Source organism: Schistocerca cancellata, chromosome 1 (assembly GCF_023864275.1).
Source record: "Schistocerca cancellata isolate TAMUIC-IGC-003103 chromosome 1, iqSchCanc2.1, whole genome shotgun sequence".
Lineage (NCBI taxonomy): Eukaryota > Metazoa > Arthropoda > Insecta > Orthoptera > Acrididae > Schistocerca > Schistocerca cancellata.
Genome location: NC_064626.1, coordinates 825,357,415 through 825,373,851, shown reverse-complemented (window position 1 = coordinate 825,373,851; position 16,437 = coordinate 825,357,415). Strand labels below are relative to the sequence as shown.

At 37.1% G+C, this 16,437-nt stretch overlaps 2 protein-coding genes across 2 annotated transcripts in view; one reads left to right on the top strand and one right to left on the bottom strand.

Annotated features, from left to right (window-relative positions):
• The window catches only part of LOC126188558 (ribonuclease H1-like), a 211,126-nt gene that overhangs the window by 11,719 nt on the left and 182,970 nt on the right, over positions 1–16,437 (bottom strand). The window lies entirely within an intron of this gene.
• Positions 1–16,437, top strand: part of LOC126188547 (solute carrier family 22 member 7-like) — a 172,560-nt gene that overhangs the window by 102,658 nt on the left and 53,465 nt on the right. The window contains exon 7 of the mRNA XM_049930150.1: positions 8,852–9,066. Within this exon, the coding sequence (XP_049786107.1) occupies positions 8,852–9,066 (215 nt within the window). The remainder of the gene's footprint in view (positions 1–8,851; positions 9,067–16,437) is intronic.

Sequence of the window (16,437 nt, the reverse complement as noted above, 5' to 3'; positions counted from 1 at the left end):
CAACTATGGTTGTATTCTGACAGTTTGATGGAGAAACTATTGAGTACTGTAGCGTTATTTTGTGGCTGCACTTAATGTTTTAAAAGAATGTACATAGACTCTGATTGAATGATGAGTTTTACTTTGGTATAATATGTATAAACTCTAATATTTATTCTTGTTATTGCTTTTAAGAAAGTTTGTAAATTGTTAACAGGTTGTGTGTTCTTTATAAATTTGTAGTGCAACTGTATTTGTCAGTCCTTATGTTGGCACTTGTTACTACATTTGTAGTATTATTGCATGTAAAGTTTTGAATGAATGATGGATGTAAAAATTGCTTTTAATAAATGAATATGTGAGCAAACTATTATTTTGTCCTCATTATCTAACCTTGCCCTGGTTTTTGGCACCCATTAACACCCTGGATTCTTACTGAAAATCACCACAGACATAAAAATCATGTGATAATTATAGCTGTCACTATGTAGTACCATTGATACCAATCTGTGTGGTGCCACTGATACAGACCAAGAACCTTGCCACTATTATTTCTATTTTTGGTAAATTGCTATTGGTACAGCTTCATGTAGACTACATTGAAATGAATAAACATTTCATGAACAAACTTATAAATTGTGCTATATCTCCTACAACTGTTAGCACACGTATTGAGGAAACCTACTAAGTATTATCCATGTTTAACAATTTGAAATCATGGAGAAAAAAGCAAGATGGCTGCTGATACATGAGCATACTAGAACTTGCAAAGTGTAAATAGCCAGATACCCACTGCCATGATCATTTCAACTTCATGTAACAAGATTTAAATCTGAATCAACCTGACATCATGGCAATTCTTATAAACCTACCAGATTTAATGACAGAAAACATGGAACTATTGACATGTTACTCATAAAATCTAGATTATGTTGAGCACCGTAGCTCACACTAATTTTAATAATTAATGAAAACTACCTCACCTATGTTATTACACATTACTGTACATTCTGGCCCAAGATGTCTAGTTGGTGGTCACGTGTGCATGAGGTGTGTTTGGTTGTGTGTACGAATGGTATATGTTTCTCTTTTGCTGATGAACGAAACTGTTTGTAATACAATAAATATGTAATAACATAGTGAGGCAGTTTTTGTTAATGACTAACAATGACACATTGAACATTTTTGCATCAAACGAGGGCACTGCCAGTAAGGAAAACATCATCTCTGGCTGAACGATCACTTGCAGCCAACTAGCAAGACAGTTTTAGCCCAAGTTGCCACAAGCTCACTCTAATTCTCAGAGAAGCATCTGATGTTATGTTCTGATCTAATTAACATTTCCCTAGATGACAGTGCTATATTTACAGTGTCTGCCAGATAGCAAAGTAGACTGTTGTTACTGTGGAGCAAGTCAGTTACACCTGTGTATGAGATTGCTAGAGTGAAATTAGCCTATGCGTCAGCACCTGTGGAGTTGTATACTCATTCAGCCATGTGATCTAATTTTGACGATAGTTTCCATCACTTTTTACTAATATTGCCATACCTGTGTGGCTATACAGCTGTTGGCATGAGTTCAGTCTAATCTGTGTGCATGGTGAATTAGTTGTGTGAATTTTTCTTTCATTTCCTTGTTGTTCAACTTTGTTTTATTGTGAACTTACAGACTTTCTTTTTCATGTTGCAATGTACTTATGAATGTGTAATCAGAAACTGTAGCTACAAAGTAGTGAGCCAGAAAATGTCATGCTGAATCAAGGGTGCCCATACAATAGTTTTTAGGGAGGGACCTAGACCTAGGGTATGGTATATTTTTAACATTTTGAGAGACAAATGGCAATTTGTAAGTAATCAAAAAAAAATTTCAGGTTTGACCATATTGAAAACCTCTTTAATACTGACTCTTAAATTGTTTTCTTGAAATAAAAACACCTGAATAGATTACATTTTTCCTGAGAGCTCAGAGGGGAGGGGGAGCATGGTCTCCCCTTGCAGACAGGAATGGGTTCCATTGTACTGAACTGGCTCATCTATATGACATTTATGACTGCACCAGGATCAGCAATGGCCAACCATTTTTAATGACCTGTCTATCAATTTAGCCTTCAATTATTATGATAAATTTTAATTATATCTCATAATTAATTAACTAATTGATGCAGTATTTCAGTCTGTTCACTGCCATGCATTCTGTTTCTGTTCATATGACTGGTTTTATTATGTTTTGTATTTTAAATTTTTACACAATAAAATGTCATTCTCTTGATTTGCTGAAGTTCTGCAGTGGAACATACAAGTACCTGAGCAAATAAGCATGAGCCATGTGATGTCACTGCTTCTTCTCAAATGTGCTGTGTGTGCAAGCTCTTTCTCTAGTTGACATTTTCCCACAATGTGGTGGAAAGCTACTTCCAGTGGTTAGCAGTGAGCTGTACAGACATGGCTCATTGCCTCTCATGCATACAACCCTCATAAATAGTTCTGCACACAGTACTCAGTGACTGTAATTCTGACTGTGATTTTATTGGTCCTGTAAATTACTTTTTGTAAACCTATACACTCTCTCTCTCTCTCTCTCTCTCTCTCTCTCTCTGTGTGTGTGTGTGTGTGTGTGTGTGTGTGTGTGTGTGTGTGTGTGTGTGTGTGTGAGGAGGGGCACCAGATGATTTTTAAAATAACTAAGAAAAATATCTTGCCGACTGAAAATATGAACTCTTATGTTTAGAGGAAAGTTTTATAATCTGAGCAGTTATATACAAAATCATTCTAAGCAAGAAACTATTGTGGCTTAATAACGTGCTCTGGGCTAAATGAGAACAGCACAGGTGCAGGACTCATCAGTAATTGCGATAATGCAACACAACTTTCCCTTCCACTTGCAACAATTTGACTCATGATTGTGAAAGCATGCTTTGTTTGTTCACTGGTATAGTGTGTGCATGTGTGTTTGTTGTGGTGGCTTGTTTCCATTTAATTCACTATAGACACATTTAAAACAGGATCTTGCTGTGAAAGACAGAGTTCATGTAATTACAATGAATCTTCCACATCCAGTAAAAATGTATCATGTAATACACATAAAGGCAACTGTGTTAGCGAAATTTGGTGAACCAAACTCCTTTCAGAAGAAGGCAAAATTTGGCTTTCATCAATAGAATGATGATTATTTGAAATATGGGTTTGTGTTTTCAAGATCAAGAGCCACTTCCTCAGTATGTTGTGTGCTTTGAAGTACTTCCTTACAAGCGTATGAAACACTCAGAACTCGAAAGAAATTTATCAAAGAAATGTACACTTGATACTCTCCTTTTAACTTGATCCAAAATGGCATTAGGCTTAATTCTTAAAATAAAGTTTTCAGAGTAGAATCACATGATAGTTCTATCAAGGAGTCTTCCGCAGATGCTGACAGTTTTAAATTTTTAAGCTTGTCCTCTTCAAATGGATTTCTTATGCATAGCTGTTCATCAGGAATTCTTGGAAAGTAATACCTACAACAAGAAATCAATATTAAGTAACACTACTGAATAAGCAAACAACTATCAGCAGGATTAACGTGAAACTATTAGATTATTTAGAGTTCACTATGTGAGGATGGCCATCTATCATTTTGAAAATGGAGGTGGCTGAACTTAATTATTACTTTTCTGTATTGGGTGAAAAAGAATAACGTGAAAATTATAAACACGTTTAATAAGAAATGCTTCAAATCTAAGTGATCACTAGCAAAATTATTTCAGAATAAGTACCTGCAACTAGAGACCAGTGCTTCTAGATGTTCCTTCGTGGCAGCTGCTGTTTCCTCATTAACTTTGATTCCATATGTCTCTCAGATCATTGAGGAGTGGGAATGCATCAGAACAGCTCTCTTTCACTTTACTGGACCATCTTTCAAGTTTTTTAAATAGTTGCTTCTATTTTATCTTGAACATAGAACTTGTGGACATCCTTTCCTTGCAGCGATAAATTGAGGCTATTAAGAGCACCGAATATGTCACTCAGGTATGAAAGACATATTAGCCAGTTTTCATCAGTTAACATGTCCAATAAACTGCTCACAGATTTTGCATCACTTCTGTGCTCCAACAGGAAGATTTTCAGCTCATCTCAAAGCTCAAATAATCTTGATAGCACTTTCCCTCTTGACAACAAGCATACTTCACAGTGTAGGAGAAGTGTTTTGTTGACAATTGCACAATATGGCAAACAATCCTGAATTTTTAAGTCTATATTTAATGAAACTCACAATTTTCACTGTGTCATTAATGATTTTCCTAAGGCTTTCAGACAGACCTTTACATACAAGGGCCTCTTGGTGCAGGCTACAGTGAGCCCACTGAACAGAAGGGGCAAATGCCCAACTTCGGCAATCGAACCTGAGTAAACGCCAGATATAGCATGGGCACCATCAGTTGCCAGTGCAATACATTTTGTCCATTCTATTTCATTTTCTACCATAAAGCCACCAAGACATTTAAAAATGTCTTCCCCCTGTTGTTGTCATTGGCAAACATTTACAAAAGAGCATTTGTTCTTCTGTACTCCCATCAAATTCAAACCTAACAAAAGCTAAAAGAATAGCCACACTGGCTATATCTGTGCTTTCTTCAAGCTGAAGTGAAAAGTAGTCACTTTGCTTGAAAACTGCGATCATGGAATGTCTTACAAACTCTGATATTTTATCGATCCTTCTCTTTCCCTTTGTGTTTGACAGGGTATTTCATCAATTATCTTGTATGCTTTTCACCAAATAAAGCATCAGATATTATTTTGGCCACTGGTAAAATAATATCTTCTCCTATGTTGTGAGTGGCCCCCTTTTTGGCCATCAATAATGACAATCGATATGAAGCGATTGTAGCTTGCTTATTTTATTCCCCAGAAGTCGGTTTTGTCATCACTGATTTTGACTTAAAAAATTCTCCTTTTTTGTCTTGGAAAAAATGAACTAATGGGGTTCACTAGCTTGTGTGAATGTGCTTTTCCTAGCTTGTTTTTTTATAAAAAACAAATATAGAAACAAACTTCGCATGAAAACGATTTACAACTAAAACTAACAGATATAGAAAGTGTCATTAACATCAAGACTAAACAATCCCACAAATCTCATTAAGTTTACCACTTAATTTGCATGAAATGGTTCAAATGGCTCTGACAAGGGAACATCCCCATCGCACCCCCCTCAGATTTAGTTATAAGTTGGCACAATGGATAGGCCTTGAAAAACTGAACACAGATCAATCGAGAAAACAGGAAGAAGTTGTGTGGAACTATGAAAAAATAAGCAAAATATACAAACTGGGTCGTCCATGCGTAAGATAGGCAATATTAAGGGCAGTGTGAGGCGAGGAGCTCCGTGGTCCCGTGGTTAGCGTGAACAGCTGCGGAACGAGAGGTCCTTGGTTCAAATCTGCCCTCCACTGAAAATTTTGCTTTCTTTATTTTCGCAAAGTTATGATCTGTCCGTTCGTTCATTGACGTCTCTGTTCACTGTAATAAGTTTAGTGTCTGTGTTTTGCGACCGCACCGAAAAACCGTGCGATTAGTAGACGAAAGGATGTGCCTCTCCAATGGGAACCGAAAACATTTGATCGCAAGGTCATAGGTCAACTGATTCCTCCACAGGAAAACACTGTCTGATATTTTGTATACGACACTGGTGACAGCATGTGCGTCACATGACAGGAATATGTTGTCGACCCACCTAACTAGTACACTTGGCGAATGGGTGAAAAGTTTCTTCTACCTTGACCGATTTAGGTTTTCTTGTGAATGTAATAATCACTCCAAAAAAAGTGATGAAAACATAAGAGTTTTTCACAGAAACTGAAAATAAAAAGTTAAAATTTTCGGTCGAGGGAAGATTTGAACCAAGGACCTCTCGTTCCGCAGCTGTTCACGCTAACCACGAGACCACAGAGCTCCTCGCCTCACACTGCCCTTAATATTGCCTATCATACGCATGGACGACCCAGTTTGTATATTTTGCTTATTTTTTCATAGTTCCACACAACTTCTTCCTGATTTCTCGATCGATCTGTGTTCAGTTTTTCAAGGCCTATCCACTGTGCCAACTTATAACTAAATCTGAGGGGGGTGCGATGGGGATGTTCCCTTGTGAGCACTATGGGACTGAACTGCTGAGTTCATCAGTCCCCTAGAACTTAGAACTACTTAAACCTAACTAACCTAAAGATATCACACACATCCATGCCCGAGGCAGGAATCGAACCTGTGACCGTAGCGGTCTCGCAGTTCCAGACTGTAGCGCCTAGAACTGCTTGGCCACTCCAGCCGGCAATTTGCATGAAATAAAATTCTTATTGGCCAAAATATTGTTTCTTTTATTTAATTATGTTCCCTTCACCACTTTCAAAATTGTTACTCAGAAAAGCATTTTTTCATACCATACTAAGTTCAGTCTCATATTATATATAATTTTTATATCTCTATTAACTACTGTGTACTGATTGTAGTTGTAGGTATACATATGTGTATATTAGGTCGAAAAAAAGTTTCCAGAAAAATAGTGGGTTGTGTTACAAAAAAGTTTGGGAACCACTGGCCTATAATATTGTTCCTAACTGACCATGAGTGACTAATAAAAAAATTATTTCACTTTCTTATCTTATTGTGCATAGAATTCACTAGTCTCAGGGAAAATTAGTAATGTCAACTTGTATACTCCAACACTGCTATAGAATTATTTTTTCATCAGTATTTTTTCAGGGTTTCAGCAAAACTATTCTCTATTTTGAGATTGCAGATTTCTTGGCAGTGCTTTCATTGATTTAGTAGCAGTCCTTTTCCAAATATTTGTAGCTTATGTGAAAGGCAACTCAGTTGTTTTCTGTTTCTTAAGTTATGGATATGAATAGTCTCAGTGGTCTCCAGATTTGTGATGTCGTGATATGCAGACACAATAGTCTTGAACACATTTCCAAATATCTGTATCTACATACATACTCCACAAGCCATCATACAGAGCACAGTGAAGGATATACATGTAGTGATGATGATGTTTGGTTTGTGGGGCGCTCAACTGCGTGGTTATCAGCGCCCGTACAATTTCCCAACCTTTGCTCAGTCCAATTTCGCCACTTTCCTGGATGATGATGAAATGATGAGGACAACACAAACACCCAGTCATCTCGAGGCAGGTGAAAATCCCTGACCCCGCCGGGAATCGAACCCGGGCCCCCGTGCTCGGGAAGCGAGAACGCTACCGCGAGACCACGAGCGGCGGACTATATATATACATGTAGTGACAATAATCTTTTCATTACTGTGATGTTAGAGTTTCCTCATATTGTCATTCCTGATTGGATATATGATTCAGGAGGGACTATGATATACAAAAACTTTTGAAATGCATATTGAGACAGTTGTCGTGTTGAAACCCTTGTGAATAGTTCTTTCTTTTTTCAGATTAATGATTAGCTCATTAATCAGGAGCCCTCTCTCTCTCTCTCTCTCTCTCTCTCTCTCTCTCTCTCTCTCTCTCTCTCTCTTGTGTGTGTGTTTTTTCTCAAGTGCCACAAAAGTGTTGATTACACTCAGTTATGTCATCTCCATACAGTTACTTTGTTTCAGTTTCACATGTTTGTATTACATTGTTTACAAATGAATTTTACAAGAGAGGCCAATTACAGGTCCTTGAGGAACTGCAAACATTATGCTTCTATCTCTCATGTGTATATCTTCGAAAGTAACATATTGTCTCCTGTCACTGAAATATGTTCTTATCCAGTCTGCTGCATACTGTGTTATTTATTATTTTCAAAAATGGTTCAAATGGCTCTGAGCACTATGAGACTTAACTTCTGAGGTCATCAGTCCCCTATAACTTAGAACTACTTAAACCCTAACTAATCGAAGGACATCACACACATCCATGCCTGAGGCAGGATTCGAAACTGTGGCCGTAGCAGTCGCACAGTTCCAGACTGTAGCACCTGGAACCGCACGGCCACCCCGGCCGGCAGTTTATTATGTCAAATGCCTTGGATACATCACGGAAAACTCCAGATATTTTATCCAATGCCTGTACAAGGAATTCTGTTGAACCTTCAATTGCTGAATCTGTTGCTGTCCCTTATTTGGTACCAGTCTTGTTCTGGAATTTTACTATTTCAGAAAGCTTAGAGGTACAGCAATCTCTTCATTATACCTTTCTGTCACTCATAAGTACCAATCTAGCCTTTTCGTAACATTATTGTAAAGCTCCTCAAAACAGTTTCTAACTCATTCTTAAGTATTTATTTTTATTTATCTATTCATCCAGTAAATCTCTACAGATTTTCGAATGTAATTTGCATCACACACACACACACACACACACACACACACACACACACACACACAGGATACATATAACTTCAATGTTTATTTTAATAGTACAATAAATTAATTATATTTGTTCTTACTTTAGCAGCAGTAGCAATTTTTGCATGTTCTTGCTTCATGTTTGTTGTACTTCACATGGTTTAAGAATCCTACCACTGAATAGAAGCAGTGAGAGTATTTTCCTTTATTTATAAAGTTAACTAAAATAGCAACCATTTAAATAAACTATGTATTCCACAGCTGGAAGAAAACTCCCCTTAGCCTTTAGACTGACCTAATAATTGAAGCTACTTAAATTGATCCATCTTTTATAAATACCTAAGCTTTCGGCTAACAGAATACATGTGACATCCTTTTGCTCATACCTTCAATGACATAAAATTCACTAGTTCTGAAAGGAGTTCATTCCAAAATTGTCAGATTTGTTGTTCTACAGAAAAGAGTTTGCTACTTAGAACAAGACACTTAATTTAAATTATTAGTGACAGTGCAAAGCTGAATGTGTGCCAAAAATATGTCACAGGATGGTGTTTGAGCTGGCGTACTACAGCCTGCTACTAAATGTGACTAACTTGGAGGGTAACCCATTCATGAATTTCGCATGGCAGTCACTGGCAGAGTTCCCTGGATATGTAGCAGGTCGTTGGGTGGCTGACCACATGGGTCGTCGCTGGTCACAGGTGGGCGTCTCAGTTATTGCTGCCTTTGCCCTCTTCATTGCTGCTGCATTTGCTGCAGGTAAGCTATTCTACTTTTTCCCAACATATACATCCTGTCAATAGTGATACCATCATCATCAGTCATTTATAAAGAGATTCACTCTAGAAACTTTTTTGCAGCACTCGTTGAACAAAAATTGATGAAAGGTTTGAGAGATGCTAATCATAAACCTTTACTGCATTTGTGATACATAGGGTCACCCAAAACACACTTCTTACCAAATCAGTTCCTCCACATCTATAGTCTACATATCAGTAATAATATCTTGATCATTACAGCTGTGAGTTATTTTCATATTTTCTTCTTTTGTTTCATTCAAATTCACAATAATTTGCTACCACATATGACTATGCAGTGTATCAATGAGCTATCAATCATTTGTAGTGAAAGATAAAATGCTCATTTTTATGCAAATATTTATTCATTCATTTATTTATTTATTTATTTATTTATCCACCTAGTTCTGTAGGACCAAATTGAGGAGCAAATATTTAAGGTCACTGAATGTGTCATACATGAAATTACAAGATAGAAGTAATAACAGATAAAACAAAAAGTTTAGGAACCCAAAAAAAGTCAGGCCATAAGTTTAAGCAAACACAATCAACAACATAATGTAGGAATCAGCTTAATTTTTCAAGTAACTCCTCAACAGAGTAGAAGGAGTGACCCAAGAGGAAACTCTTCATTTTCAATTTGAAAGCATGTGGAAGAAATGACAGTAAATAATATGTATATTTAGAGGCCAATGTCAGAATACCCAGACTAGTGAACAGAGGTTGACAAGAGGTTCACGAATTTACACCACTTATTACCTGAATTGCCTCTTTCTGAGCCAAAAATATCCTTTGAGAATGGAAAGAGCTACCCCAAATTATAATGCCATATTACATGAGCAAATGACAATAAGCAAGGTAGACTAATTTTTGTGTCGAACAATCACTTACTTCAGATACCGTTTGAATGGCAAAAATGGCAGCAATATGTCTTTGAACAAAACGCTGAATTCGAACTTTCCATGACAGCTTGCTACCTAACTGGACACCTAGAAATTTGAACTGTTCAGTTTCAATAATCATATGCCCATTCTGTGAAATTAATATGTTGGGTTTTGTTGAGTTGTGTGTTAGAAGCTGTAAAAACTGAGTCATACTGTGATTTAGCATTAGTTTATTTTCCACAAGCCATGAACTTATGCATGAAGCACACTATGTGAAACAGAGAAAATGCTGTACACAACATTCTTTACTACCAAGCTAACGTCATCAGCAAACAGAAGTATTTTAGAATTACCTGTAATACTAGAGAGCATATAATTTATATAAATAAGGAACAGGAGTGGCCCCAACACTGATCTCTGAGGCATCCCCCATTTGACTGTGATCCACTCATACCCCATATCACTCCATTCTCAGCACTGGTTATAATGACCTTTTGCTGTCTGTTGTTAAAATAAAAGGTGAACCAATTGTGAGGTGCTCCCCTTATTCCATAATTGTCCAACTTCTAGAGCAATATTTAGTGATCAAGACAAGCAAATGCATTAGTTCAATCAAAAAATATGCCTTGCATTAAAAACATTTTCTTTAATCCATCCAGTCAGAGAATAAAGAATAAAACCTTTTTAGTTGTTAAACAATTTCTAAAGCCAAAATGTACCTTTGATAGCAAATTATGTGATATAAAATGATCGATTATCCATACATACACAGCCTTTTAAATCACTTTAACAAACGCTGATGGCATAGAAATAGGTCTAAAATTGTCTACACAACCCCTTTCTCCCTTTCTATAAAGTGGCTTTACTACTGAGTACTTCAATCATTCAGGAAACTGACCATTCTTAGAGGAAAAATTACAAATATAGCTAAGTACAGGGCAAACATGTGCAGCACAGTACTTTAATATTCTGCTAAGCACTTGCATCACATCTATGAAAATCCTTAGTCTTCAGTAATTTAATTATTGACTCAATCTCCACCTTGTCAGTATCACAGAGGAGTATTTCAGACACCAATCTCAGAAAGGCATTTTCCAAGAGAGTTATATGGTTCCCTGTGGAAACTAAGTTTTTGTTTAATTCACCAGCAAAGCTCAGACAATGATTGTTAAGTACTGTACATATATCTGACTTATCAGTAACAGAAATATTTTTACTACGAACTGACTTTACATCATTGACCTTGTGCTGCTGACCAAACACTTCCTTCACAACTCACCATATGGTTTTAATTTTATCCTGTGAATTAGCTATTCTGTTTGTGTACCACATACTCTTTGCCTTCCCAATAAAGTTTTAAGCACCTTACAATACTATTTGTAATAGACTACTGTAGCTTGATTGTGACTGCTTCTAACATCTACATATAATTCCCGCTGCCTTCTATGTTATCAGCTCTATAAACATCCTCTACCACTCTTGTTCCTTAATAAAGTTTAAAAAACTCTCTATTGCCAGTGGATTAGCTTTCCTACATAGTTTGTAATTATATGTGACATTTGTTTGAGTACAAAAGCCTCCAGTGGGGATGCCCTTTGCACCAATACTAGCTCATCTGGTACTTGGCTGCAAAGTCCCTAACACTCCCAAGGGTCTTTACTCAGATATACCAGTTTATCTTTAAAGATAAGGAATAAAAAAGAAAAGAAAGAAGAAAAATTTAATATTATTTTGACCATCATATCTGCTTCACATCAGATATGCTTTGCAAAATAATAATGGTGACGTTACTTTACATGATGTTCGCAAAAATGTGCTGGGACTCTTAACAATGAACTCAGTCATTCAGGTGATGGAGATCTGAAATCTCCTTAGATATCACAGTATCTGATCACAATCTGATTTCTTTTGCAGCAGTCTGACAATTTCTTGTTTTATCTGCCAGTATCTTGCATTTAAAGACAGTGTATCCTGCCAGATACTTCAATGTACTGAGAGACACAGCTCTGCTGTGTGCTTCTGAACCATTAAACACAAAATTTAGTAACAAGATGTATTGCTTTTTATCTTTGACATTATTAGAAGTGACTTATCAGTAATTTGGCACCTAATCTAAAACTTAACTGACTGGATGCATTAGTTTCTCCCAAAGCACGCAGTTATTTGAGATGACACAAGATTCCTTTTTCCTGCCTTTCAACACTCCAAACATGGACAAGATATCTTAATTAGAGCTGGAGGAGAATTATTCAGTCTTTTAGGATGCATGCATTCTTATTTTCAATAAAATGTACATTGATAGCCAAGTACATTACATCTGCTGATGGGTCAGTTGATGGTGGCTTGCAGTTTGTTTGCAGTATAGAAAAAGCCACTAACAGCCACAGTGACTGGTCACAGTAATAAAAGAACTGGAAGGAGCTGAACTGCACGTTGTCACTGTTCCTTGCAAGATTGAAGACAATGTTTTGAAAGCATGGAAGGTGGCTGGTATAACTATAAACAAAATGTATTTGTCAAACCATGCAGATCATACAGGATGGTATGAATATTCTAAAATGTACTCATTGTTGATACTGCTAAAAACCACTACTAGGCAAAGGATTCATTTTACCAGATGCCAGGAACATGACAAGTAAACTAACACAGAATCTGCTGAGTCATCAGAAGGGTGATATTTCCGTTATGTTTCATATTTTAGAGGTGCACCTGAATATTCCTCAACATACTTGCTGAAGTGTGCAAATGGCCACATAGTTACTTTAACATCATACTGCGAAAGCTGCAGAATATGAAGCAAAGAAGACCCAAATGTTACTTTACTGAAGTAGTAAAAAATGTATTTTAAATGAGGTGCCCCAAAGATGAGACGATTTTCCTGTAATGAGGATACAACTTATGACTGCTTGGATTGAAATATGGCAAAAGTAAATGGAGATGTGTTGTTCTTACTAATCCCTGATGGATAAATAACTAACTAATTGTGAACCTAAACACCACTGCTTCCACCAGCTAATGACTCATGAGCCCCCACATGTGTGAACATGAATTTTAAAAAAATCTGTAATAAAAACACTGTTCCTAGGGCCTCTTTAATGCCTGGTTGGATTTCTAAAATGTTGGCTATGTTTCTGTCCAGAAGCTATCCAACAAATCTGTTGTATCAACTCTAAATAAATTCAGTAACAAGTTAAATACATGCAGGCAGGCAACTAGCAGTAAAATAATGTTCGCTTCTCACAGGGTTTTAATTTTCAACAAACTGAGTTTACTGCAGAAAAATAAGATATTACCTGTAACTATGCAAAATCGTTTATTTTTGAAGCAATATCTATGCATGTGAGGATTTAAATAAGCTGACCAGTTTCTCCATGAGAATTAGCTGAAGTTGCTTTGGCACAAGTCTGAAGTTGAAGAGCCATAATCACAAAATAACAAAATTTTCAAAGTTCAGATCACCCATTAAGTTGATTACAGGGAAGCTTTTAAAGTTTAGTCTAAGTTACCTACCCCAAAATATTTAGAGACCACATGGTAAAAATGTTTCAGAGAATTCAAAATCACTAGACACAAAGTTTTTCAAGGTGCATTTTTTAAGAACAAAAAGGTAATTTTGTACAACCAGCTTTTGAAAACCATCCTCATAGAAACCTGCCGCCTGATTAGACAACAATTGCAAAAGCACATTTCTTCACACTTGAGGAAACTCATCACATTATGTCAACATCGCAAAGAGTCTGTCTTCTCTCACTTTTTCTTCAGCTTTCTGCACCAGATCATCAGTAATGACAAGATCGCCAACTTCACTCCTCATCATACACATTCATACGGCCATCTTTAAAAGCTCTCACTCATTTCCATATCATTCCATTGCTTTGGTCATAAATAATATTTTGCATTGGGATCATATCAATAAAAGTAAACAATTAAAATTGGTTACATTCATACATCCCTAATTACATGTACTTATTAATACTGCCACTATTTTCACTATTTCATGTTTTATTTACAAGAAAATTCACTTTTTATGTAGAGAATATACATTCTAGCCTGTAATTTAAAAAAATTTATAGTCACAAATATGTTGTTGTTGATATGGTCTTCAGTCCTGAGACTGGTTTGATGCAGCTCTCCATGCTACTCTATCCTGTGCAAGCTTCTTCATCTCCCAGTACCTACTGCAACCTACATCCTTCTGAATCTGCTTAGTGTATTCATCTCTTGCTCTCCCCCTATGATTTTTACCCTCCACGCTGCCCTCCAATACCAAATTTGTGATCCCTTGATGCCTCAGAACATGTCCTACCAACCGATCCCTTCTTCTGGTCAAATTGTGCCACAAACTTCTCTTCTCCCCAATCCTATTCAATACTTCCTCATTAGTTATGTGATCTACCCATCTAATCTTCAGCATTCCTCTGTAGCACCACATTTCGAAAGCTTCAATTCTCTTCTTGTCCAAACTATTTACCATCCATGTTTCACTTCCATACATGGCTACACTCCATACAAATACTTTCAGAAATGACTTCCTGACACTTAAATCTATACTCGATGTTAACAAATTTCTCTTCTTCAGAAATGCTTTCCTTGCCATTGCCAGTCTACATTTTATATTCTCTCTACTTCGACCATCATCAGTTATTTTGCTCCCCAAATAGCAAAACTCCTTTACTACTTTAAGTGTCTCATTTCCTAATCTAATACCCTCAACATCACCCGACTTCATTCGACTACATTCCATTATCCTCGTTTTGTTTTTGTTGATGTTCATCTTATATCCTCCCTTCAAGAAACCATCCACTCCAGGCTACAACCCTGTCTTACTCCCTTCTTAACCACTGCTTCCCTTTCATGTCCCTCGACTCTTATAACTGCCACCTGGTTTCTGTACAAATTGTAAATAGCCTTTCGCTCCCTGTATTTTACCCCTGCCACCTTTAGAATTTGAAAGAGAGTATTCCAGTCAACATTGTCAAAAGCTTTCTCTAAGTCTACAAATGCTAGAAACGTAAGTTTGCCTTTCCTTAATCTTTCTTCTAAGATAAGTCGTAAGGTCAGTATTGCCTCACGTGTTCCAGTATTTCTACGGAATCCAAACTGATCTTCCCCGAGGTCGGCTTCTACTAGTTTTTCCATTCCTCTGTAAAGAATTCGCGTAAGTATTTTGCAGCTGTGGCTTATTAAAATGATTGTTCGGTAATTTTCACATCTGGGATTGGAATTATTATATTCTTCTTGAAGTCTGAGGGTATTTCGCCTGTTTCATACATCTTGCTCACCAGATGGTAGAGTTTTGTCAGGACTGGCTCTCCCAAGGCCGTCAGTAGTTCCAATGGAATGTTGTCTACTCCGGGGGCCTTGTTTCGACTCAGGTCCTTCAGTGCTCTGTCAAACTCTTCACGCAGTATCGTATCTCCCATTTCATCTTCATCTACATCCTCTTCCATTTCCATAATATTGTCCTCAAGTGCATCGCCCTTGTATAGACCCTCTATACACTCCTTCCACCTTTCTGCTTTCCCTTCTTTGCTTAGAACTGGGTTTCCATCTGAACTCTTGATGTTCATACAAGTGGTTCTCTTATCTCCAAAGGTCTCTTTAATTTTCCTGTAGGCAGTATCTATCTTACCCCTAGTGAGATAAGCCTCTACATCCTTACATTTGTCCTCTAGCCATCCCTGCTTAGCGATTTTGCACTTCCTGTCGATCTCATTTTTGAGATGTTTGTATTCCTTTTTGCCTGCTTCATTTACTGCATTTTTATATTTTCTCCTTTCATCAATTAAATTCAATATTTCTTCTGTTACCCAAGGATTTCTACTAGCCCTCGTCTTTTTACCTACTTGATCCTCTGCTGCCTTCACTACTTCATCCCTCAAAGCTATCCATTCTTCTTCTACTGTATTTCTTTCCCCCATTCCTGTCAATTGTTCCCTTATGCTCTCCCTGAAACTCTGTACAACCTCTGGTTCTTTCAGTTTATCCAGGTCCCATCTCCTTAAATTCCCACCTTTTTGCAGTTTCTTCAGTTTTAATCTACAGGTCATAACCAATAGATTGTGGTTAGAGTCCACATCTGCCCCTGGAAATGTCTTACAATTTAAAACCTGGTTCCTAAATCTCTGTCTTACCATTATATAATCTATCTGATACCTTTTAGTATCTCCAGGGTTCTTCCATGTATACAACCTTCTATCATGATTCTTAAACCAAGTGTTAGCTATGATTAAGTTGTGCTTTGTGCAAAATTCTACCAGGCGGCTCCCGCTCCCCACAAATATGGTGCACTTTATTATGCTCAAGCACCACACACTGGAGCATTCTCTCGCCAGAGCAAGAAGTCATGTGTCACAGGGCTGTGTCCTAAGCTAAGACAAGGGAGAAGGACCTGATCTTGTCTGCATGGCTGGAAAGAGGTACATCATGGCCGAGTTGTTGACTTTACA